Source organism: Danio aesculapii, chromosome 16 (assembly GCF_903798145.1).
Source record: "Danio aesculapii chromosome 16, fDanAes4.1, whole genome shotgun sequence".
NCBI classification, from domain to species: Eukaryota; Metazoa; Chordata; class Actinopteri; order Cypriniformes; family Danionidae; genus Danio; species Danio aesculapii.
The window spans coordinates 14,438,686-14,464,580 of NC_079450.1; the positions used below are offsets into that span (position 1 = coordinate 14,438,686).

Here is a 25,895-nt window from a genome sequence, read left to right on the forward strand (position 1 = left end):
ACAATATGTTTTTTTACTTACACCACTGGTAGATAATTTGACTTGTTTTAAAACAAAACATTATTTTTTACTTGATCTTTTTGATATTTGGACTAGAAACGAAACGAAGTTAGAAAAGCGTTTTTTTTTTTTTGCATTGTGATCATTCAATTTCTTTACCTGAATACTGAATAATCCCTAGAAAACCTTCGAATAGTGCTATTTAAACTATCCTGTTGAAACTGTATTTATAGCGCAAAAGGAATATCCGATTTTTGTGGAGCCCTAATAGTCATTGTTATTTATGATACCATCCCAGAGGAGTTTTTAATGCTCAGAGGTAGATGTTTAAAGTAACACTGCATTTCAAAAGTTTGAGGTCATGCATTAAATAGACCAACAACAAAACAACAAAAAGACTAGCAAAACTATCAATTTTTATACAAAATAATCAATCATTGAAGTCTATAGGTAATGTGCCAAGGAAAAGGCCCCAAATATAATCAGTCTGTGGGCTTTTGTCTGATTTTTGGGCAATTTACTCTAATTGGTGTTTTCTCCCTGGGTGGTTTTGAGATTTCCATTTTTAGGTATACATTTTTAGTTGCAGTGCTTGCACGCAAATAAACGTCATTTTAATAGAAAAAACTGTAAAAATACTACACTCTCAGAAATAAAGGAACTAGAGCTGTCACCGGGGGTGGTACCTTTCGAAAGGTATAAATTTGTACCTAAAAGGTCCATTACAGTTTTTCTCAGTCGCTTTGGTGCATTTCTCACAACACTATTTACGTTTGCACAACAGTTAATGCATTTCTCAAAACAATTAGTCATTTGTGCACATCATAGTAGCAGTTTCTCATTTTTTCCAACAAATATCAAATGCTTTTGGACATGCATCAATTGCTTTCATACAACTCTCTGCTGTTTATAACATTATCATTTGCTTATGTCCTGTCAGTCAAAATTAACTAAACTTGTGAATGCTGAATAGTCATTCCAGACTTGAGTCATTACATTAAAAAATGTTGAACTAGTTGTCAAAATCTGTCAAGCTAATTTTATTTAAAAAAAAATTTAATCTTTGAAAATGTCTCTAAGTTTAACAATTTCATAAATTATTTACATTATGTTGGTTCAGTTCCAGTATGTACTGTGATATTGTTTACAGTTGTGCACAGCTCTACCCAATGGGAGTTTATGTTGGTTGTAAATAAGGGTGTATTTATTATTCTGCACAATGCTGTGAATAAATTACAATTGCAAAGAGCAAATGCAGTAAAAATGTGAAACATACATATTCACTGTCTTGTACTCAGATACCTCACTAAATACAGTGATGTCTAACTTTACTGTAGTTTTCAAATAGCTGTGCAAATAATATATAGTGCTGTCTTGATCATTTTCAGGAAGTGTCACCAAAATCTGACTTTTTTGCATTGGAAAAAATGTAGAGCGTAAACTGCCATAATGAATACATGACAAAGCCATTTGACTATATTGTTTATAAACAATGATGTCAGGACTTTTCATCTTGAAGACACTGACACTTTCATTGACATGAATACTTGCTTTTGAGGAATGAGATATCCATTTTGAGCAAGTGACGTGCTTTTGCAGGTTTTGCAGTTTCTACTAATTGTTTTGAGAAATGCATTAACTGTTGTGCAAATGTAAAAAGTGTTGTGAGAAATGCTCCAAAGCCACTAAGATTTAGATAAAACAGTTAAGAATTCATTCATGAAATAGTATATATTTAATATATAAATATATATATATATATATATATATATATATATATATATATATATATATTTAAAGTGCATCTATGATGAAAATCTACTTTTGTAAGTGTAGTGTATCCACTGTCATATTGGTAATGTAATATATAAGTAATAGAAACACAACAAGTCTCTTTTTTTTATTTCCTGACATTAAAGAAAGAGTGAAAATAATCCCAGTGATTTTGTGGCCCACCGCAACAGGAAGAGGAGTTTTATATATATATATATATATATATATATATATATATATATATATATATATATATATATATATATATATATATATATATATATATATATATATATATATATATATAGTTTACTCTAGTAAATGCTAAAGTATACTACGGTAATTATTATTATTATTTCATGATAGTTATTAATGAGACTACAATATGTAAGTTAGTGTAATTTAATGCTTGTTCGTAAATATTTCCCTTTACTATACATTATTATAGTATTTTGAATGTGTAACACCTGGTTTTATTTGATTTTTTGTTTTTGCTGTTAAATAATCAATAATTTGTTTCTGTTTGGTACAATATTATTTACAGTAAATAACTGAACTGAACAATTCTGCCCTATATGATTCACTGACAGTTTTATAGTGATCACTAAGATATGAATGATAATTTAAGTTGCTTCGATTTAAAAATGAAAATGGCAAAAATAGCTTAAATGTAGCTAAGCTACTTTTGCAAAGTAGCTTTTAGCTTAGCTTGCTACATTTCCCAGGGTGTAGCTTTAGTTCAATTAAGCTACATTTTAAGTTGTGTAGCTAATAGCTTAGCTTACTACATTTTAAAAGTAGCTTGCCTAACATTGCTTACTTGGTATTTTTGGCTAATGAGCTGTATTTCAGCTTCATCCAAGTCTGTCTCTGTCACTGACGGCTGTTTATCTGATGTAACGCATGATGAGAAGCAGACACGCACATGGGAACAGTGGACAGGGAGAAGCAGTTTATTTGCATTTAAAGCTACAGGCTACACAAACTGCTACAATGAATTCAGACACCAAAATGGGCAGATTCTGGAGGCTATAATAAATTATCTGATGGGTATTTTGAGCAAAAACTTTGCAGACACATTCTGGAGACACCAAAGGCTTATCTTACATCTTGTAAAAGTGGTAAAATAGGTGCCCTTTAAGAAAACTGTAAATATAATCAGATGTATGTAAAGACCGAACCTCAGTTTGTGCAGTAAAATGTTGTTTAATAAAAGCCAAACATGAAAAAGACGTATATTTGTAGCGCTCCTGTTATTTTTGTTATTTTTCTAGTCCAGTTTTCAGGAGGACTACAGTGAGTCAGTGAAGCTGCAAGACGAGGCAGTGTCAAAAAAAAACTGCAGCCCACGTCTCTTCAGCTGTCTCATTCATGTTTTTCAGCATTTTCTGCTGTCTAGAAGGAGCATCTGAGATGTGAAAGATTTCGTATGTGATTTTTTTTTTTTTTTTCCTTCCTATTCGGTGTTAGTCATCCACAGGAGGACATGGAAAATAAATTCAGAGAGTTCAGAGAAGTGAGATATGTGGAGTTTAGTAGGGGAAACAAACTGCAAATGTGAGTCAGACGTTTACTTTTTCCTGGCAGCATGGAAACGAATTCAGCTGAGGCCTCACAACAAGCGTGTGTGTTTTGAGATAATGTGATATTCAAAATCAGTTTACTGTATGCATTTGTTTTTTCCATGAATGTTTGTGTCTCAGGGGCGACACGGTTGCTCAGTGGTTAGAACTGTCGCCTCACAGCAAGAAGGTCACTGGTTCGAGTCTCGGTTAGGTCAGTTGGCATTTCTGTGTGGAGTTTGCATGTTCTCCCATTGTTCGCGTGGGTTTCCTCCGGGTGCTCCGGTTTCCCCCACAGTCCAAAGACATGCACTATAGGTGTGAATGCAGGAGTGTATGGGTGTTTCCCAGTGTTAGGTTGCAGCTGGAAGGGCATTCACTGCATAGAACATGTATGTGGTGGATAAGTTGGCGGTTCATTCCGCTGTGGCGGACAGATAGATAGATAGATAGATAGATAGATAGATAGATAGATAGATAGATGGATGGATGGATGGATGGATGGATGGATGGATGGATGGATAGATGGATGGATGGATAGATCGACAGCTAAAATTTTGTTTATTTAGAAAAAACATAAATATTTTTACTGAAATTAATTAATTTAAATTTATACAATTTTGTTATTTATTTTACAATTATTTATTGTTTGTAGTGTTTAGTTGTATTTGTCCAGTTATTTTATAACAGTTTATATACTGTATTTTTAAAATATATTTATTTGTTGCTGCCAGAAAAATACTGCTCTTCCTTTTTTAATTAGATCTGTATAAAATACTAATTCACATTTAGAAACTCAGCGAATGCTTCTGTTTCTAGATTTTTTTTTCAAGAATGCTGTTGTGACAGACACAGCAGGAGCTGATTAATGATTGGTCCTAATCCAGTTCTGATCCCTCTCGGTCTCTGGGTTATTACCATTGGTGGTCTCCAAAAAGAGTGTTCTCCATCTGGGAATCACCCTTATTTCACCCCAGGGATCCGGCAGGGGATCAAGCGGGCCGCACAGCCTCTTTAAAGCCAGTCAGCTAAATATTGCAAACATTTGGCAGAGCAGAGTAACAGAATTGGGGTTTTCTTCAGGAAATGCTGAGTGACGATTATGGCAGCAGTGGTAAACCACATGTTTAAAGGTAATGAAGGCTTGCTGTTCATGATGGGACTGTGTTTAGGATGACAAGCTCTACTTAGGCTTCATTAAAACAGCATGGAGAGCCAAGTATTAGCAGATCTGCCTAAAGGCCCATTTACATGGTAACCATGAGTTTCCAGCTCATTTATAATATAGGTGTCACTGTATTAGTACACATGTAATCTTGAAATCCAAGCTTATTATTGCCAATCACTTTTGTGAGAATGCATTTGCTAAAAATAGCTGTGTAAATAATGTTAGCCCTGCCACTGAGCATGTACTATATATTGCACACAATTCCCTTGCATTGTTTTTGCATATTAAAGGCAGTTTTACTTCAGAGAAAAGCTCAGATGGAGCATTCGAATTAATATTTAAGATGTATTTTGAGGCTGTGTCAAGTTAAGTTAACTTTATTTATATAGTGCACATTGCGCATGGTTTTAAACTGAGTTTACCTAAGGGAGCCTGTTTTCAATTAAAAATGTACTCTTTATGCATTTTGACTGTTCATGACAACTTGAAAGCTTTTAAAAATTACCATAGTGTTTATCAATAACAAAATTTGATGTCTTTCATAACACAACAATGGGGACGGCAGGGCCATATGTGTTATTGCAAGTGTGTGCTTTTTATTTTTTATTTTGTAAGTGGCATCACTTGGAATGGCATGGATGTTTTATCATGCATGTTTAACAGCCCCCCCCCTGCTCTTCAACTACTACTTGCACCCTTTATAATTTAGCCCCTTTAAACCTATCAACCCTAGAGTCACCCATGATGACCGTATTAATTTTCATTGGTCATGATGGTAAAGCTGTTTGGATTTTTATAAGGTCAAATATAGAGTGTTCTTTTTCTTCTTTCATTAGGTTCTCCGTAGGTCAGACAATAAAATATTCAATATATATATACAATTGAAGTCAGAATTATTAGCCCCCCTGAATTATTAGCCCCCTGTTTATTTTTCCCCCAATTTCTGTTTAACAGAGAATATGTATTCAACACATCTCTAAACATAATAGTTTTAATAAGTCATTTCTAATAACTGATTTCTTTTATCTTTGCCATGATGACAGTAAATAATATTTTACTAGATATTTTTCAAGACACTTCTGTACAGCTTAAAGTGACATTTAAAGGTTATTTAGGTTAACTAGACAGGTTAGGGTAATTAGGCAAGTTATTGTATAACGATGGTTTGTTCTGTAGACAGTCGGAAAAAAAATCTAGCTTAACGGGGCTAATAATTTTGACCTCAAAATGTTTTTAAAAAAATTAAAAAACGCTTTTATTCTAGCCGAAATAAATAAGCAAACAAATAAGACTTTCACCAGAAGAAAAAACATTATTAGACATACTATGAAAATTCCTGAATCTGTTAAACATCATTTGGGAAATATTTTAAAAAGAAAAAAAAAATCATAGGGGGCTAATAATTCTGACTTTAACTGTATATACGCACTGACTCAATTCACCAATTCACAAGAAATTATCAGGAAAACGTAATTATGCACTGAATAAATATATAAATAATATGGTAAAATACCACATAAATACAACAAAATATAAATGCAAAAAATAACAAAAAAAGGATACTAATAAAAAAAAACTGAAGGAAAATAAATAAATAAATAAATAATAAAAAAAATTAAGATATATCTTAAGGTATCTCCTTAAAAAAATGTAGAAAAGGGCTCTAGACTTTTTTTTTAACTGTTCTGGCTTTTGTTTTATTGCAAACTGTTCCATTCTAAGAGCATGTAAAAAATCAAAAACCCATTGTCAAGGGGAAGCTGCTGACTTCCAATTCATGAGGATAATTCGTATAGCCAGTAAAGTTCCAAAGGCTACTACTCCTCATTTTTGATAACTGCAAACATTTCTTGACATTTTAATCACAATAGCTGTGTCTCATTTCAGAGGCTAACAGTGAGTCCTTCGACATCCATACAGGCCAAACCGAGCATTTTGAAATGAGGTGTTTTAGCCTACAGAAGACAGATCTTATCACCTAGTAACCGCTGCTGCTGTTAATATATGGTAATAAAATTTTATAAAATAACTTTTTCTTAAGGTTTTTTTAAAACATATTATGCAATCTAAAGGCAAAACAAGGTTTACGAAAAATGGTAATATACTTCTTTTGATCCATACATGACCACAACTGTATTTAAAATAACTTTTTAGTAAGACATTTCATACTCTTAGTTTTTAACATGTGTTTAGATATTCAAGTAAACCTAATTCACATTTTTTAAACTTTAATCTGGAGTTTCTTTTAAAAATGTCCTGATATTATCAGAATACAATAAATCTTGGGATATTCAAGGCTGTGATGGATCCACTGGTTGTATCCTTCATTACCTCAGAAAACGAAAGGTACATTATGAGGCTGTTTTTGAAGGAACCTTTATCTTTTTTTGAAATTAGACCGTCTTTGTTGCACCTCCATGCATCCTCTGAAATGCTGAAATAATGGCAAATGTGTATTTATGTTGTTCTTTAAAACAGTAAGTTATATCAGTCGGCGCAAAGATGATGGAATGGAGATGAACAGAGGGGAGATTTGGTCTTAAGAGAGATATTAGTGATGGAGTGACATGTCATCACTACATCTGTTTCAACTACTGCTGCTACTGCTCAGCTGCGGCTGTTTGGCATCAGTCCATCTCAACACACACACATACAGAGAGAGACAGTCTCAGCCCGACCATCTGTCCACACGGCAGCTTCATAAACTGCCCATATTTACACACTGAGATTAATAGGCACTAATTTAACCCAGCACATCTAATTTAGACCAGCATTTCCTGGTGTACCAGTCTTATCGTGCCGTTAGTCTTTCAGAATGATGTTCGATGACCAACAGAGTGTTTACCTGAAAATAAAAATCCAGTCTTTATTGCTCTTCAAACAGCATGAATCTCTTAGACTGTAAATGTATGGATGGAAAGAAATCTGATTTCTATCATAAAATACACTGAAAAAAATTATTCAAAGACGATTCCTTGGATTTACTCAATTTTTTTACGTTAAGTGGTTGTAAACCATTTATTTGGGCTGAATTTAAACAAACAAATTAAGTTGAACATTGCTCAATTTAATTTGTTTGTTTAAATTCAACACAAATAAATTGTTTGCCACAGTTTTGCATGCAACACTTTTTTCAGTGTAGAAAGTCAAGTTTATTGTAGTTATTTAAAAAAAAAAAAGAAAAAGAAACTAAAGAAATAAAAAACAATATAATTCAAAATCGTCATATGTGGTATGTCAAGGACAATACACTTAAAAATGCTGGGCTGTTGTAATTTAACTGAATAAATATACATTTGCACACATTTACACAAGGGGCGTCACGGTGGTGCAGTGGGTAGCACGATCACCTCACAGCAAAAAGGTCGCTGGTTCGAGCCCCGGCTAGGTCAATTGGCATTTCTGTGTGGAGTTTGCATGTTCTCCCCGTTTTCGCATGGGTTTCCTCAGGGTGCTCCTGTTTCCCCCACAGTGAATGCAGGAGTTTATGGGTGTTTCCCAGTGTTGGGTTGCAGTTGGAAGGGCATCCGCTGCATAAAACATATGCTGGATAAGTTGGCGGTTCATTCCTCTGTGGCGCCCCCTGATAAATAAAGGGACTAAGCTGAAAAGAAAATGAATGGATGAATGAACATTTACACAAGTAAATACATAGATGCAAAAAATCTGCGGAAATCTGTTGATTTCTGCACGTTCAGATTCCGTGTGGGTCTAGTCATAAGCGTAACAACCATCAGCAGTTCTCTCTAAAGAACCACCACTGACAAACCTCAGCTCTAGCTCTGATTCAAGTTATACAAGTATTTCTGGATAAGAGATTTTTGAGATGACTAGTATACCATAATAAGTGAAAAGTGTATACACATTTCAAGAGTTATGTGTGTTTACATTTGAAATAAGGAACTTATGCAAGCAAAAGGCTGATATGTGAATGACCCTCAGAGCTATAGCAGGAGTTTTTCAGCGGCTTCACGACAGACAACACATCAAGGGTTCACAAACATTTCTATCCAATCGATGGTTGACTTTAACACATGTCGTTTTCTTTACAATATCTTGTTCACTTGCAAAAAGGGCAGCGTGAAAGCGAATCACACCAAAATAAAAATTAAAAATCGACCACTTTTGGTGGGCACACAGGGCCATTTGACATCAGAGTTCAGTTTGTTTGGCTAGTGTGAAAATTGTTTTCTGCACACCAGCGAAGCATATTCGAGTCCACCTTAAAAGGGTGGTCTGGGGTACGGTGTGTTCTAATGTGAATGCAATCGAACAAAATCACACAAGTGAACCACTATTAATCAGATATTAATTGGCCAAACTGTGTATTTATGTATTTAAGGTTTTCGATACACCCTTAGATTAGCCTGGGTTTCTGAATTTAAACACTCAAACTCACACAAACTCAAATGTATTGATTTAATTCTTAGAGTGTATCAAACTATTTCCTAACTATTTTATTTCATGTAATAAAATGGATATTTAGTAAACATGTCCAATGCTGTAAGGTTTGTTCAAAAACATCTTTTATTTCTGCATGAATATATCTGATTGCATTAAAGATTTGACTAGTGATACCCTGAGTGATTTCTGCAGCCATAAACACGAGTGGAACAGAAGAATGCAAAAGAGAAAGATCTTGACTGAAAGCCCTGGAAAAGAGGGTTGGGTTGGAAGAGAATGGGTGTAGAGTGTGATTCAGACAGCATACAAACTTCTGTCGAAGAAACAAACAGAATTAAACGAGTGCGGATGAGAAACAGCTGAGGGCTCAATAGACAGCCCACTGTAAAGATCATTTAAATGCACGCTCACATCAGCACGGCCATCACCTCTGCCTCCTGCGACTGAATGCCCTCGGTGGCGCAGTGCCAATTCTGTTCTCCTTGGTCTCACTGTGGGCTGGCGCAGGCACAAAGGCGCTTACAGGATGCTGTCGTGAAAAGGAGTGAAACCTCAGAGCCCCTCCTGTGAATGAAGACGACTTCCTTTCATTAAGAGACTTTTTCCATTTGAGTGTGTGCATATGGGGATGTAGCTGAGAGTAGAGCTGCATGATTAATCGTTAAAGGGTTAGTTCACCCAAAAATGACAATTCTGTTTTCCAAACCCTCTTGGAATACAAATTAAGATATTTTGGATGAAGTCTGAGAGCTCTCTCATCCTCCATAGGCAGCAATAGTCTTGAGACATTCGAAGTTCGGAGTAGGAGCCAAAAATATTATCAGAACATTTCATGCGACGTCAATGATTAAACTTTAATTATACAAAGAACCGTTTTGTGTGTCAAAAACTGTTTTATTTGACTCTATATTCCGCATCAGGTCAGGGTGTATGTTTATTACATGGAATATGATGCTTGCAAGTTGTGTTTCTAAGTGCAGAAAAGATTAACAGAGTCATTTTAACCTATGGAGCTTCATATGATTACAGTTGAAGCACTGAAGTCATATGAAATGTTTTGACAATATTTTTATGTCCTTTTTCTGGAACCAATCAGGGGTGTGTTTCCCAAACAACGACATAACTCGCGGCTGAACTATCATAGTACGATGCATCATTTGGGAAAAGAACGATGTGGTGACGAGTGTTTCCCAAAACCCATAGTTTCTCTGTTGCAGATCCATCATTTGAACCACGTTAGTTATAACGTAAAACACCTATAATGATGCTCTAAACGGGGTGGTAACAACTTCTTTAAAGAAGATGGTAAAAACATGCACTCTTTTTCCATATTAATTGAAATATATGTAAATGGCACATATAGGACAAATGTTCTCTTTACAAATATTATTGAGAACATTACATATTGTATTCTAAAACATAAAATCACTTACAAAAGCTAACACATATTCTAATATCATATATAATCATAGAAATAAATAAATAATAAGGCTATTTATTAAGAAATGAAATTTGAAATTTATTATTTTTTAGGAAATGAAGACTTTTTTATAATAATATTAAATACTATTTTAATATGAATATTAATTATGATGATGATTATTGTTAATAATAATAATAATAATAATAAGTAGGATATTGTTAACAAGTAGGATAACTGGGAACAGAACACAGCCAGGAACTATGTTTCTAACTACAGCTCCAGAGGTGTAGTTTCAAGCACACAAGTTTGCGAATGTTCATTGGAACGATGGATTTGGGAAATGCCAAATCAATGAACTATGTTTGTAACGATGGAACTTGTGACCTCAGTTGGGCAACGATGATTTTCGGAAACACACCCCAGATCAATGTTTAGCTGTTCAAAGAGAGCTCTCGGATGTCATTAAAAATATCTTAATTTGTGTCCCAAAAACACGACATGAGGGTGAGCAGTTAATGACAGAATTTTTAGTTTTGGGTAAACTAACCCTTTAAAGTCTTTCCGATATCTAAATAGTTTTGAGTGTCAGTATAAAAATGTTGTGGTATAGTCTAAAGTCGCGTTTCCACAGTCACTTCCAGAGCCTGACTGGGCCAAAGAGGGGCTTTTTAGGTCTCTCCGGAGAATTTGGGTTGTATGTTTGACGTCGTCTATTGAAACGAGGATGTTATAACGTACGTTTTATACTGAGTTATACCCGGAGAAATTCCATGGTTTTATATTATGGATGGTGCGCTGGGTCATCCCTCCGTTAGTGGCGAGACCACTCGATGCACGATGCCAGCAGTTGGCTGGTGAGTAAACAAATATAATGAATGAAAATACATTGGCCTATGCGTATAGTCAAATCATTAAATGCTGTACAGTAATGTGTGATTTGTTTGCTTCGGTTGTCTCCATTTTAATAATTTCATGATGATGCAACGGTGTGCTTTATCTGCCTGATTCTGATTTGACTTTCGTCATCCCACTAAACTGGGTGGGTTGTGTGACGTTTGATTCTGGGGGTGGGGTTTGCGTGCGCTGCAATCTTTTGGCAGTTGAAACATGATTTCAGCCTCATTGCTCAAGCTCCTTGGCTATTGGCCCGGCTCGGCCCGATAAAAGCACTGGCTCGCACTTGCTCGACAGTGGAAATGGGGCCTAAAATTCTAAACAGTAACAAAATTTGCATTCAAAAGATATAATTATTAAAAACAAGCAGTTTTTCACTTACAAGGATCAGCAATTTATTTAACATCACTTCATACTTCAGCATCTCGTGAGATCTTCTGACCAATCAAATGCTCTCTAGTATGTGAAGCATTTCACTGCCTTCAAGCCCTAATGCTGAAATGTGTTGTGTCCATGTACACTTACCTTTTTACAGCAAGCTCTAAGGTGGAAAATGCATTACACACACACACACGCACACACACACACACACACACACACACGTAAATCAGCATACAGGCAACTAGGGCATTCAAAAATGAGTCTATTACTCACAGTTACAGTTCACTGTATGGCGGATGTACTCTATAGGGGATAAATGATTCAGACAGTGTAAATATGCTTTATATTGGGATGAATGAAATCTAGTTTCACACAAACTGGCGCAGCAGGAAACACACAGTCTATTCTGTGTACAGATGTGTCAGCACATAGCGGATCAAATGTATAAAATGGATCAAAAAACAGTCGGCATAGATCATAAAACGTATTGAACCACATGAATTACACTGAATACTGTTTAAAGTGAACAGATTTAGCCTTGTGTTGGCTGTTACTGTCATGAGTCAGATAAGCTTTAGTTTTACAATGCTCAGTGGAAAAGCTGCAATATAAATAGAAACCTACTGGCTATTTAAAAAAAAGAGGAGGAGCTACTTAATATGCCCCGCCCAGTCTTAATATTTCAGTATAAATTACGTCACACATCAAACAAAGCTGCACATTTTAAGGCACTTTAGTGGAACTTTGTTGCAATCTTGATTTAAATGCCAACATGATGTTAATTAAAAATAATTCCAATTTGTATATGTTTATTAAATGTTTGATGATGAGAAGTTGGTTTGACTCAGAGAGAGCTGTCAAATTATATGGTTGAAGCTCCGGTTTTCTCCTACAATCATTATAAATAGTAATAGAAAGAATAATTGTTTATAATATTAGTGAAAACACTGATATTCCTGGCACCAATCGAAATCACTGTTTAAAAGACAACTTGAGGCTTGTAGTGTTGTAGCAGGTACTTTTCTAAGTCAATAGGTGGCGACAAGCAACTATTGAAAATCTGTCACATTATTTATTCAAGAGATTCATAAAAATGCTGATTCGTTCATTAGTTAATTCATTTTCCTTCGGGTTAGTCCCTTATTTATCATTGGTCGCCACAGCGGAATGAACCGCCAACTATTCCAGAATATGTTTTACGTAGCGGATGCCCTTCCAGCCGCAACCCAGTACTGGGAAACACCCACGCACTGTCGCATTCACACACATACTCATACACTACTGCCAATTTTGTTTACCCAATTCACCTATATAATATTTTATTATTAAGACACATAAGCAAATAAAATAGATTGCAGCAAGTACAATTTAGTCAGTCAGCCTTTAGTAAATTATTTTAAGTTGTCTTTTTAGGCCTGTGGAAGAAATGTGATGTCTATTTTAAACAAAACAATCGTGATTCTCAGTTTCTCCAGAATTGTGCAGCTCTTGTTGATAGAGAGAGAGAGAGAGAGAGAGAGAGAGAGGGGGAGTGGGGGGGGGGGTATGAGCTCAGGCCTGCAGTCTTTAAGTTGTGTTTGATTGCTTCCAAATGTTTCACTTATCATCACTTTTTTAATGCAGCTGTTTTTCTTCAATCAACTTCTTCCCTTATTCAGCTATTGCAGCTCTGATTCCAATGATTATGTGCATGATGAGCCCACATTGAAGCTTCTTACCACTAAACACAAGGTGCATTTTACGCTTAATGGGATTTGCAAGTAGGACATGTTCCTGGAGCATCAACAATGGCATGAATGGCATCAGATTAGATATGTCAATGTGTGATACCCATGTACAATCAACAGCTAGCAACTACTCATCATGCACTGTGAAAGTTTCCATGACAAATTAATTTCCGTGTCTGACCACAAGATGGCATCCACAATGGAATCCTATTGGTGTAAGTTTAGATAAAAATTATTATTTCATTGAATTAATGTTTGTATACATGACAGAAATCAAAATACTTTGTATCATTACTAACAGACAGCTCACTAAGTGTTGAAAAAAACTATCATGGGGTCTGACCAAGAAGCTGAAAATCGAACTTCGACACTTGACGCATGAGCTTGCATTTCCGGTCTGTCGCATTCGCATGCGTATGAATGGAAGTTTTTGGGGTAAAAAGTGTAGTGTGACTAGGCATGGGCCTGTATAAGATTCTGATGGTACTGTATGATAACCTTGAATAAAAATATCACAGTATTGTGCTAAAATATATTCTTTTTAAATGTCTGGATAAAAAAACAAAAAGTTTTTCCCCTTTGAACACAATATATTTTATTTTGTGAAAGGTTTCAAATATTTCGAAGCAGTAAACATGTCAAGCTAATTAATTTAAATGAATCACTGACTTGTGCTGTCTTCATTTGTTTCAAAAACAGATTTCTTTACGATTTAAAATGACATCTTTGGATTTCTTATCTGTTGGAGATACTGTTATCAGAAAAAAAGTTAATAAAAAATCTTACACATACCTTAGGAACTGTATAGCAGAAAATTTTGATAGTTTTAAAACCTTGACTTTTCCAAACGGCGGTATACCTTGAAAACGGTTATCGTCCCATGCCTAAGTGTGACCGTGGCTCAAAGCAAGTGTCTTATTTATCATCTGATTTGGATTGTCTGTCATGAACAGAGCTTCATGATATGAATCAAAGCCTGCAACCTTTAGCCAAAAAAGCATGTCTAAAAAGCTAATATTACAATATGCTGTTGAGGAGAGGCTATTTATACATAGATGTCAATGGAGGCTTTTGTTGGAAAACAGCTTATCATTTTAGAATAGCTCAGAGCTGTGGCTCCCTAGAACTGGACAGATGCAAATGCAGGTGCCTATGGGCTTTTATTCCTGACAAAACCCCAATACAAATCCCAGCATTATGAAACCATTTTGGTAGCATTTCCATTCATCCTCAAACATAATATTGTGACACAATGGATTGCCTTTTTGGATTTTCAAGGGGAATGTAGGTGAATTTTTATATGACAATTTCTGATAGTGTTTGAAGTTTATCGAGATTCCTTCATGAACAGGTTCAGAACTGTGGTTAAATCCAGTCTAATGCAGCACAGATTAACTTAAGGTAAGATAAAGGCAGTGAACTTGTCATCCACCCAGGTGTCTGCAAAAATGAATGGTAAAAATGCTGAAGGTGGTGAATTTTAACTTGCCCTTGGTGTAGAAGATGCTCTGAGCCCCCATGAATAATTCATAACCAACCCGAGTGGAGAGTCAAGGCACGTTTTTGGGAAGCCAATGAGCTTTCAAATAGTGTCTCTCTTGTGTGTCTTAATAGGGTGTGTTTGCTCATTTTAAAGTGAGTATGTGTTAGCATGTCTGTTCAACAAATCCCAGTAAAGGCCTTGTTGCTCCAAGTGTTTTCACTGGAAATGAGAAATTCAACCCACATGGAAAACAAATACTAGTAAATAATGTTTTTGAACCACGTTATAGTAATGTGTATTAGACTGTATATATTATAGTATTTACAACTCTTCCATCAAACTATCAAATATTGTAGTTCTGTATACTTAAATTTTTACTACACTAAACAGTGGTGTATTGTAGTATAATATAACAGTTGTATGATAAATGACTATTAAGGGGCCAACAGCAAAGAATGTGCTTTTGCGTTGAGAGGTGCCTTTTTTAATGATTTACTAATGGCCACAAGCGTTTTGCGCGCCCTGTGTTTTTGGCACTGTGCGCTCGCAGTTGAAAAAATTAAACTCTAAGCGGAAAAAGCATGTTATTTCAGTCATGTCTCTTTCATTCTCCCATCAAATGAAAGCAGAGGCAGGGTTTCCATTAAGGCGACAGCAGTGTTTGTGTTGTCAAGACAACTACAGAGACTTTTAAAGATGGAGGAGAGACTCGTGGTCGCTGTTTCAAGTTATTCAGAGCTGTATGACTTTACAAACCTTGAATATCACAATATTAATAAATATTACAAATATAACAATATCAACAGCAACACTCTCGCACAAAACGCAGCTGATTCAGTTGTTGCCTAGTGACGTAAAAAGCACACAGTGCTTCTTTTTTCTTGTCAACAAAAAAGGCAGTGAGGTGCACCTTGCGTTTTTGAAACGTAAGAGCGTGTTCGCTGTAATCGGCCCCTCATGGTACCATCACAGAAAGCCACCAAATCACTTTCCAGAACCTTTCATTCATTGTTCTTTGCTGGTGGAGTGATCTTCAGAACTTTATCCGAAATGCAGAATGTCCTTAAACAATAATTAAACGCACTACAGAATGTTACGTTTTCAAACACATGCACAAATTGCATGTATTTTTTTTGTGCTAAGCCGTCTTGCTTTGTGGCCACACTCATTGCTTGTTATACAAGGTTCAAAGTGTACAACTTGGGCTAAATCTATATGGACTATAAATTGCAGCATGTTTCAGATGATAAAATCAAGACTAAGGGAAATATTTACATAATGCAGCACTATTTTGCTGTAAGTATTTTGGAGTGCTAATGATATGAAAAGCCTCACAGGTCGCAAGATCGTGAGACGGTAGGCTTTTATGACATGTTACAATTTTTTTTAGGGAGAATTCTTAGCAATGGTGTTGACAGATGAATTTGCAAATGCTTTGTCTTGAAGTATTTTAAAAACAACAGACAGGCTTGGAAAACATATTTACATTTTTGTTTTTACTATAGGTTCTTTTACATTACAACAACAGTACAGTCACCACAAAGGAAGCTCACTCAACCAATAAGACAACAAAAAAAAGTGACTGTAGATTAAAGGAAAATAGCGCAGAAAAAGTACAAATACACAGGTAGACATTGTAATTCATTACTTTACACCACTGATGATAATTATCAAGAGGTGCTAAAACATTTGCATGAAATTGTATAGCGAATTAACGTTTAACAAAAGCATCACAGTAAAAATTGTGGATTGTGAGAAAAGTCAGAATTATTAGCCCCTCTGTATATTTTCCCCCCAATTTCTGTTTAACGAAAAGAAGACTTTTTTCAACACATTTCTAAACATGATAGTTTTAATAACTCATTTCTAATAACTGATTTATTTTATCTTTGCTATGATAACAGTACCTAATATTTGCTATAGATATTTTTCAGGATACTAATATTCAGCTTAAAGTGCTATTTAAAGGCTTAACTAGGGTAATAGGGGCAAGTTAGGGTAATTAGGCAAGTCAGAGCATAATGATGGTTTGTTCTGTAGAGTATTGAAAGAAATATAGCTTAAAGGGGCTAAAAATTTTGACATTAAAATGGATTTAAAAAAATTAAAAACTGCTTGTATTCTAGCCAAAATAAAACAAATAAGATATTTGAGAAAGCAAAAAAAAAAATCACAGGAGGGCGAATAATTTTGACTTCAACTGAATATGTTTCCCCTTTTTTTGTTTGACAGGTGCAACATCCAGGACTACATGTGGCACAAGGGTGCTCGCTGCGAGTCGGTCATCACGGAGTTCCAGGTAATGGTCATCGCCATCGGGGCATCCGCTCTCATGGTGCTCCTGCTCTTCATGATCATCGTTTGCTTCGCCAAGAAACTTCACGTGCTCAAGACCGAGAATAACAAGTTGCGCAAGCGCAGGTGAGACTCTGGCCTGCAGTAAAGGGGATAAGAACAAAATTCATGAAAATATGATGTGGTCTTTAGAGAAAGGCAAAGTAGAAGGGTTTATGGATTAAACAGCTTAAAACCTCATGTTTTGTGACCGAATTAGGAACAAATAAGTTGCACAGTGGATATTGCCAGATTTTTTCTTATGTAAATAACAAGCAAAGCATTCTCGTGGACTCCCTCAAGCATATGCCACCATTCAAAATTGAGAGAATGTTTTTCAAAGAAGTCTTATGTTCGTTGAGGTTTCATTTTTGTGATAAAAAACAGAGCAAAACATTGTACTAATTCTACAATTTAATAACTGTTTTCTGTTTGAATACACAGTACTGTGCAAAAGGTTTAGGCTACTAATATTTTTACCAAATAAAAGGTTTAATGTCAGTTATTTCTATATTTTTCTGTAACATGTCAGTTTAAAATATCAATTTACATCTCCAAACATTATTTTTGTCATTAATTGTAATTATACCGTGAGATTATTGCCTGCACAAGGAATCGGACAACAGCCAGTTCTGAACACAGATTCAATTAATCTTTGTTTCTATAGTGCTTTTACAATGTTGATTGTGTCAAAGCAGCTTAACACAGAAGTTCTAGTAAATTGAAATGCTGTCAGTCCAGTTTCCAGAGTTCAGTTTAATTCAGTTCAGTGTGGTTTAATTGTCACTGCTGAAAGTCCAACACTGAAGAGCAAATCCATCGATGAGCAGCTCCACAAGTCCCAAACCAAGCAAGCCAGTGGCGATCAAGATCTGATCTGATTGTCATCCAGTCTGAATGGCAAAAATAATGTTTGGAAATATTAATTGATATTTTAAACTGTAATTCTACAAAAATGTAGAAATAACTGACTGTAAGCCTGTTTTTTGTGTGAAAATACTAGTGGCCTAAGACTTTTGCACAGCACTGTATAGTAAAATGTGATTTATTCCTGTGGTGGCAAAGCTGGATTTTCAGCATCATTACTACAGTCTTTAGAGTCACATGATCCTTCAGAAATCATTCTAATACAGAGATTTATTATTACTGTATTGTTATGTAATATAATTGTGCTCTTTAATACCTTGTGGAAACCCTGATAGCTATAGTAAAAACTCAGATAAAAAATCTGAGTATAAATATTACTTCATTTGCTTCATTTTTGGGGTGGCACGGTGGCTTAGTGTTTAGCACTGTTGCCTCACAGCTAGAAGGTCACTGGTTCAAGTCCCGGCTTGACCAGTTGGCATTTCTGTGTGGAGTTTGAATGTTCTCCCCGTGTTCGCATGGGTTTCCCCCACAGTCCAAAGACATGTGGTATAGGTGAATCGAATAAACTAAATTGGCCGTCATGTATGAGTGTGTATGGGTGTTTCCCAGTACTGGGTTGCAGCTGAAAGGGCATCTACTGTGTAAAACAATATGCTGGAATAGTTGGCGGTTCATTCCACTGTGGCGACCCCTGAAGAATAAAGGGTCTAAGCTGAAAAAAAATGAATGAATGTTTAATTTTCTCCTTTGATTGTACTGATTACAAACATTTCATTACTAATGTGTTAGTAGTGTGTATCACAATTTTTACAAAAATAATTAAGCAGCAACTTCAAACTTGATAATAATAAGAAATGTTTCCTTGTCACTAAGGAAGAATAAATGAAACTAAACAATTTATTTTTGAAGAATCGTGTGACTCTAAAAGCACCGAATCAGGTTTGCCAACAGAGATAACGAATATTTTTTTAAAAATTGAAGTAGAAACACAGTATTTCACAGTATTAAAATTTTCAACAGAGGCTCATTCTGAAAACGTACTGTAGCCCTATATACATTTCTGGAGATCGCGAATTATGTAGCCAGATGTACATATGGCTGCATTTTGTCTTTAAAATTAATGATACGGGGCAGTATGACACCGTTCCTTTTCGTGCTTACCAACTGACCGCTTACCTCCGTACAGACGGCTTTCCCGCTGTTACCCGCTGTTTGTCCAGTTAGCTTGCCATGTACATCGGCAGACTTGAGGTGCAGAGAGGAGTTCACCACAGCAACGGGGTTCAAGTCCAGCAAAGAACGGTTCCAGATAGCGGGTAAAATAAAAACAGAAGCCAAAATATAAAATAAACAAGTAAATAACAGGGTGAGAATGTGGTAAAATCTGAAAACGTGGTAAAAATCAGGCGAGGGCTTTTCTTTTTTTAGATTGCTTTTGAAAACTGTCGGTTGGGTTTAGGGAAGTGGGTCGGCGGGTGGGTCAAGCAGTGCATTTGAAAATACTATTGGTTGGAGTTAGGGAAGGAGGAGGGTGGGTCAGTCGATTGGTCAGTCAGTATGTCAGTCAGTTGACAGCGGCCTCTGGTGGATTTACCCAAGAAGAGCAGGTGCGAATGCACTTGCAAGAGAAATTTGAGATCTGAAAAAGCGTACACAGAGGCCTCTGGTGGATTTACCCAAGAAGAGCAGGTGCGAATGCACTTGCGAGAGAAATTTGAGATCTGAAAATGTGTACACAGCGGCCTCTGGTGGATTCGCAAAAAACAAAAACTGCAGAAAAATGTACCTTCTGGGACGTATTTGGTGCTCTCCAGAAATGTATATAGTGGTACGTTTTCAGAATGAGTTTGTGTTTACCATTTTTATTGTATTTCAAATAAGTGAGCATAAACACACATACAGCCATTATAGGAGACTAGTACAGACCAAACCAAAAGCCAGCAAGCAACTTTAAACTCTAAAAGATAAGGGTTTACTTAAGTGTAACAACACAATAGAACAGTGAATGCTTTTGTAATATCTGCAGTGATTTTAATACCCAGCGAAGTGTTAGTGTCAGGAATGCGCAGCTGCGGAGAGCGAGTGAAGCAGTGAGTGTGTGTTAATGCTGACAGGCTGCATGACGTCACTGAAGCTCCAGCTGAAAGTAGGGCAGAGCGAAGGGGGTGGAGGAGCGGATGACCTACATACAGCTGTGAGACCCGGGGGGTGGAAACTACGGCCAACTATTAAACAGCACACACACAGACACACACACACGCCCTCCTCCATAGACAACAGTGATGAGGAGAGTTTAGAAGAGCAGCAGTGAATACATCAGATACACCCACCTCTCCATCTGCAGCAGTGTGGAGATGTGCTTCAATTCATTCGCCGAGCTGAACAAGAGCGAATCGTCAAGTAGTGTAGGAGAAGATTGGATTTATTATAGCAACAACAAAAAGGGAAGTTCTCTGTCAGTTCACATCATGTGGAGACCCAACACAGTGGAAAATTGTTTGTTATCCAAATTAAACAAAAATGTCATTGAAAACAAACGCTGAAATGCATATTTAGAAATGTGTGTGTGTGTGTGTGTGTGTGTGTGTGTGTGTGTGTCTGTGTGTGTGTGTTTATAATATATCATAAGTAAAATGTTTAAAATCATGTTATTATGAATCGATTGTATGTGTTGATATGTAGTCATGTAAAGACATAATTCAGAGTTGAAGCAAAATTGTTATCCCTTATGTGAAATTTTTATTCTTTAAAAAAAAATTCCAAGTGATGTTTAACGGAAGATTAGGGCTGGGCGATATTGCCAAACAAGTTATCATATCATATTTCATATCATTCGATATCGATAATTATTGAATATTTTGTAACGATACATTTAGGCATATTAGGATTTTTTATTTATTTAACCACTTTATATTATTTACCAACATTACTAAGGCAAATAGTTTTAATAGTCAAAAACCAAAATATTTCAACAAAATATCTGATCTCTTTATATTAAAATAAACATAAGTGTTAAAGAAACTAATAAACTAAGGTAGATCAGCATCTGTAAGGTCTGAATAATAATGATACAGTAAACCTCAAACTATGTAAACAAAACAAATTATGATAATCAAATCTAGCTTTCAAGTAAAGAAACAATCATCATTATTCAAATACATACTGCAACATTACAAATTGTGAAGATAAATGACTATTTTACCCCCTATGCTAAAAAAATCTTTTTGATGGGAAGCTAGTGACTGGGATGCACAAGAAAAGAAACCAAAAAGCCGCTCTGGCGACATCCTTACATTCTTTTTTATTTACAATCTCCTAACTGCTGCTATACGGCGCTCATTTTTGCGTGTGTTGTTATTCTGACCTGAAGTGCAAGCGCGAGCGCATGGCTTCCTTCACCATTTCTTATGCCGTCTCTCGTAACTAGGCAGCCATCAATCGTTTTCTCAGAGGATGAAAAATGAACAAACCATTGCTGCAGCTCTGATACATGTTTATGGATAAAAGTAAAAAGCGCTGCAGTGTTTGGATGCGCTGTGTTTGTCTGAGGTAATTAGTCTGCTGTTATTACTGAAATGTTTATTCCATTCAAAGTGTGAAGCAGATTAGTTTATACTTGCATAAATCGAGGTGCGCTCGTGGCATTCAGAAAAGTTCAGATGTTTTTTAACTAGGTGTACCTGGAAAATGCACATGCGTCACCTCCACGTGCAAGTCGCGCACCTCCATTGGAAATGACAAACTTAAACCCTAAGCTTATTGGCATTCCTTCCAAGGCGCGTGCTCAGCAGCCACATTTAACAAAACTATAGCCTTCATACTGAAACTTCATACCAAACTTTTTTTATCGTTGAGAATGGTGTTCGGTCAATAAATATCAATACCGATTTTATCGCCCAGCCCTAGGAAAGATGATTTATTTCAACACATTTTTTACCATAATAACTTTAATAAATAATTCCTAATAACTAAAATCATTAGTTTTTGCCATGATGACAGCACATGATAATTTACTTGTTATTTTGCAAGATACTAGTATTCAGCTTAATCTGCAATTTAAAGGCATAACTATTAATTAGAGTAATTAGGCAAGTCATTGGATGCCAGTACTTTTTGTAGCCATCTGAAAAAAAATCATCCTTTAGGGGGCTAATGATATTGAGATGATTTAATTTTATTTAAAAACTGCTCTTATTCCATCCAAAATAAAAGAATTAATACTTTCTACAAAACAAAAGAGCAATAAAAAATACTGTGAAAAATGTCCTTACTCTGTTAAACATCACTTTTTTAGAGGATGGCTAATAATTGGATTATATGGACTGGGGAGCATTTAGTTGTTGATCCATTTGAATTTGAATTTCTTTTATGGTCATGAAATGTGTTTGGTGTACAGTGCATCTCCCGTTTAACTCTCCAAGTTAAATATCTTGGTAACACTTTACAATAACAGTACATGAATAATGATGTACTAATATGTATGCTAAACATTACTCCATTATTAATGTAGCAGTTATGCACGTCCGTCGAGTGCGTGTTTAGATTGAAAAACAATAGAAAAGGCTTCTGTCAAAAAACAAATATGCAGTTTTTTTTTTTTGTTTAAACAAAGGAGTTAATGAGTTGGTAAGAATAACTTAATGATAATGTGCCCCTCCAAGTAAAGTCATGTTACATTTAGCTGAAACTAAAGTTTTAATTAATGCATTAATTAACAATCATGAGCTAACAAGTGATTAGCGCATGCCTTTACTCAGTGGTGCCCACTCTTGGTCCTGGAGGGCCAGTGTCCTGCATAGTTTAGCTCCAACTTCCTTCAACAAACCTGCCTGGACGTTTCTAGTATACCTAGAAAGAGCTTGATTAGCTGGTTCAGGCGTGCCTAATTGGGTTGGAACTAAAATATGTAGGACACTGGCCCTCCAGGACCGGGTTTGGTGATCCCTGCCTTAACTTATCATTAGTTCATAACAAAGGATCATTTAGTTGACATATAAGTACATCATTATTCATGCCCTGTTTTTGTAAAGTGTTAACAATATTTGTTTACACTGTAAAAAAATGCTGGGTTCCGCACAATTCCTTCATGTTGTACCAACACAAATCAATTAAGTTAACTTGATTTACAAATGTAAGTGGATTCAACATAAAACAATTAGGTTGTCTTAAAGTTCAATATAAAGCAACTAGTATTGTGTTGTTTCAACTCATTTTAAATAAGTAGTTTATGCAAGAAGTAAGTGTAAAAGTAAGTGTATTTTGATAAAGAAAATGGTATGTTGCATCACAGGTTGTGTTTTCAGTGTGTCTAAACTTCAGCTTAGAATTGCACTAATGCTCTTTTCTCTCTCTCTCTTGTCTCTCTCTCTCATAACCTCTCAATTCTTCTATTTTCTTCCACATTTCCGTCATGTCCACATCTTTGTACTTCTCATCCCCCCACAAATCGCTCCTCCTCCTCGCAGCAGTAAGTACCGTCCTTCCTCGGAGCACCACAATGATAATTTCTCGTTGTCCACCATCGCTGAGGGCTCCCATCCAAATGTAAGGAAACTTTGCGACACCCCTCCTAACCTCCCTCATGCCCGTGCTTTGGCTTACTATGATAACATTATCTGTCAGGTAACGTGTTTCTGGTCTTTCTCTCTGCTCCCCCCCCATGTCCTCCTCTCTCTGCATGGACCCCCGAGTCTAACCTTTCGCAGCGCCGCGTTTTCTTCTCCGCGGAAAAGGTCTGCTCTCAGATATGACTGTGGTTACCGAGCAACAGGGTATCCAGGAAACGGGGGAAAAAAAGCTGGCGTTTTTTTTTTTTTTTTTCGTGAGCGCCGCTTTTGATGCTCCATTAAGGCGAGACACTGCAGGCAAAAGCTTTATCTTACACCTGTCAGATTTGAGAATTTTGAGCTTTTTGGCTTTTTTTGGTCTAATATAAGTAAATAAAACACAAAATACACCTTTTTGTCACACTTTATTAAGTTGTTTCTGTAGATTTAAATTGCAACGCAAATGTTTAAAGGCTGTTTTCTCAAAATGAGCCATAAATCTCCACTTACAACAGACTTAAATTTTAAAATACAGTTGTTGTTTATTTTGTTTGTTTATTGCGGCTGATTTCAGTGTATTTTAACTTTAAATGACCTAAAACATTGTTAATTTTTTCACTTTTTATTTATTTAAATAGTCAAAAAACATACTTTCATTAATCAACATAACTAATAACACAACATTTATATAAACATAGTGCTTTTATGTTGTGACAATATAAGCAAAGACAAAAAACGTCAGTACAATACAAGCAAAACCTGACAGCATCAGCATCATTTTGTACATTTACAATTATATTTGGCCTTGGAAGTAATTTATGTATGGACACCACATGGTAGTGAACTTGGACTCAGAACCATTGAAATTAAGTCTTATTTTTTCCAAACTAAGGAAATGCAACGCATCATTGGCCCACTGTTTAAAGGGGGAAATAATTGTTTCCAATTGATTCAAATCAAGCATCTTGCCAAAAGAGAAGTAAAGGCAATGCAGTCCAATTCACTTTTTGACAAGTTATTATTTTCATATACAATAGCAAATACAGCAGTTAAGGGATTTGCACTAACATCTTTACAAAACATTCTAGAGTAAGATAAAAAATATATAAAAATAATAAATATATATGAAAATTTATTTAAAAAATATTTGACCAGTAAGAGAAATTTTTTTTTTACTAAACATTGTTAAAATTTGTATAGCTTACAAAATACAGTTAAAACTTTAAGTTATTAAAATAAGTTAGAGATGGAGTTTGTTCATAAATAATTTGTACATGGTACATTTTTTATTACACAAAAAACCTTTAGGAGTATTTCAATATAAGTATGGCATAAAAAGTATAAATATAAACACTTTTACTCAAATATATAAAAATAAAATCAAATTATTTAACCTGACCTTATCCGATATTCAGGTTTCTAGAATAAAAATGTATCCAAAAAGGGGATTTTTAATTTAATGATGACACATTTGCATGTATTGTACACCTAATATGCCTCACAATCATGAGGGGGTGGGGGGGTAAGGGCCAATGGAGGGAATTTAGCCGGGACATCAGGGTTACACCCCTACTCTTTCACGAGAAGTGCCATGGGATTTTTAATGACCACAGAAAGTCAGGACCTCCATTTAACATCTCATCCGAAAAATGACGCTCGCTGACAATACAGTGTCACCTTCACTTTACTGGGGCATTAGGACTCACACAGACCGCAGGTTGAGCACCTCTTGCTGGCTGCAATTCGTAATTATATCAAATCAGCTGTATGAATTAAGTATGGTGAAAACTACACTGTAAAAAATGCTGGGTTGATTAAGTTAGCTTAATTGAAGTGATTGAACATAAAACAAAACAATGAAGTTGTCCCAAAGAAATCTCAATAATTGTGTAGTTTCAGCTCAATTCAAATAAGCAGTTTGAACAAGCTGCAAATCAATTTTTAGTATTGTAATTAAAAAATGTAAATAATTTTTTGAGTATATGAGTGAGTCAGTCGACCTGCAGTGTCTTGCATTAATAGTGGTGATGTGAGTGTGTCAGTGTCATCCAGATGAGCCTGTAGACACACTCTTTACCAGCGCTTTCAGAGACTCACAGGAAAGCAGCGCTATTGATTCCCATGCACAAATCAATAGAGACGCAGACCTGGAAGATACACATATACATTCAGGTTATTTGTATTACACATAAACACTTGCAAAAGCTGATCAGTCATTTGCAGCTATTGTTATCTGGCTAGAGGTGAGAGTTTGGTTACAGTTTCAGATGAAATTTTGGTAGCTTTGTGTGATTTGATTATTTTTTATTTACTTTTTGATTGATCAAATA

At 35.6% G+C, this 25,895-nt stretch overlaps 1 protein-coding gene across 7 annotated transcripts in view; it reads left to right on the forward strand.

The window, feature by feature from the left end:
* cspg5a (chondroitin sulfate proteoglycan 5a) overlaps nucleotides 1-25,895 on the forward strand; it is a 67,268-nt gene that overhangs the window by 24,395 nt on the left and 16,978 nt on the right. For 2 of the 7 annotated variants that reach the window (XM_056475021.1, XM_056475023.1), the window contains exons 3-4: nucleotides 17,048-17,236; nucleotides 23,485-23,563. In XM_056475021.1, the coding sequence (XP_056330996.1) occupies nucleotides 17,048-17,236; nucleotides 23,485-23,563 (268 nt within the window). Of the gene's footprint in view, nucleotides 1-17,047; nucleotides 17,237-23,484; nucleotides 23,642-25,895 lie in introns of all 7 variants that reach the window. The other 5 variants (XM_056475022.1, XM_056475024.1, XM_056475018.1 and 2 more) reach the window with 4 other exon arrangements.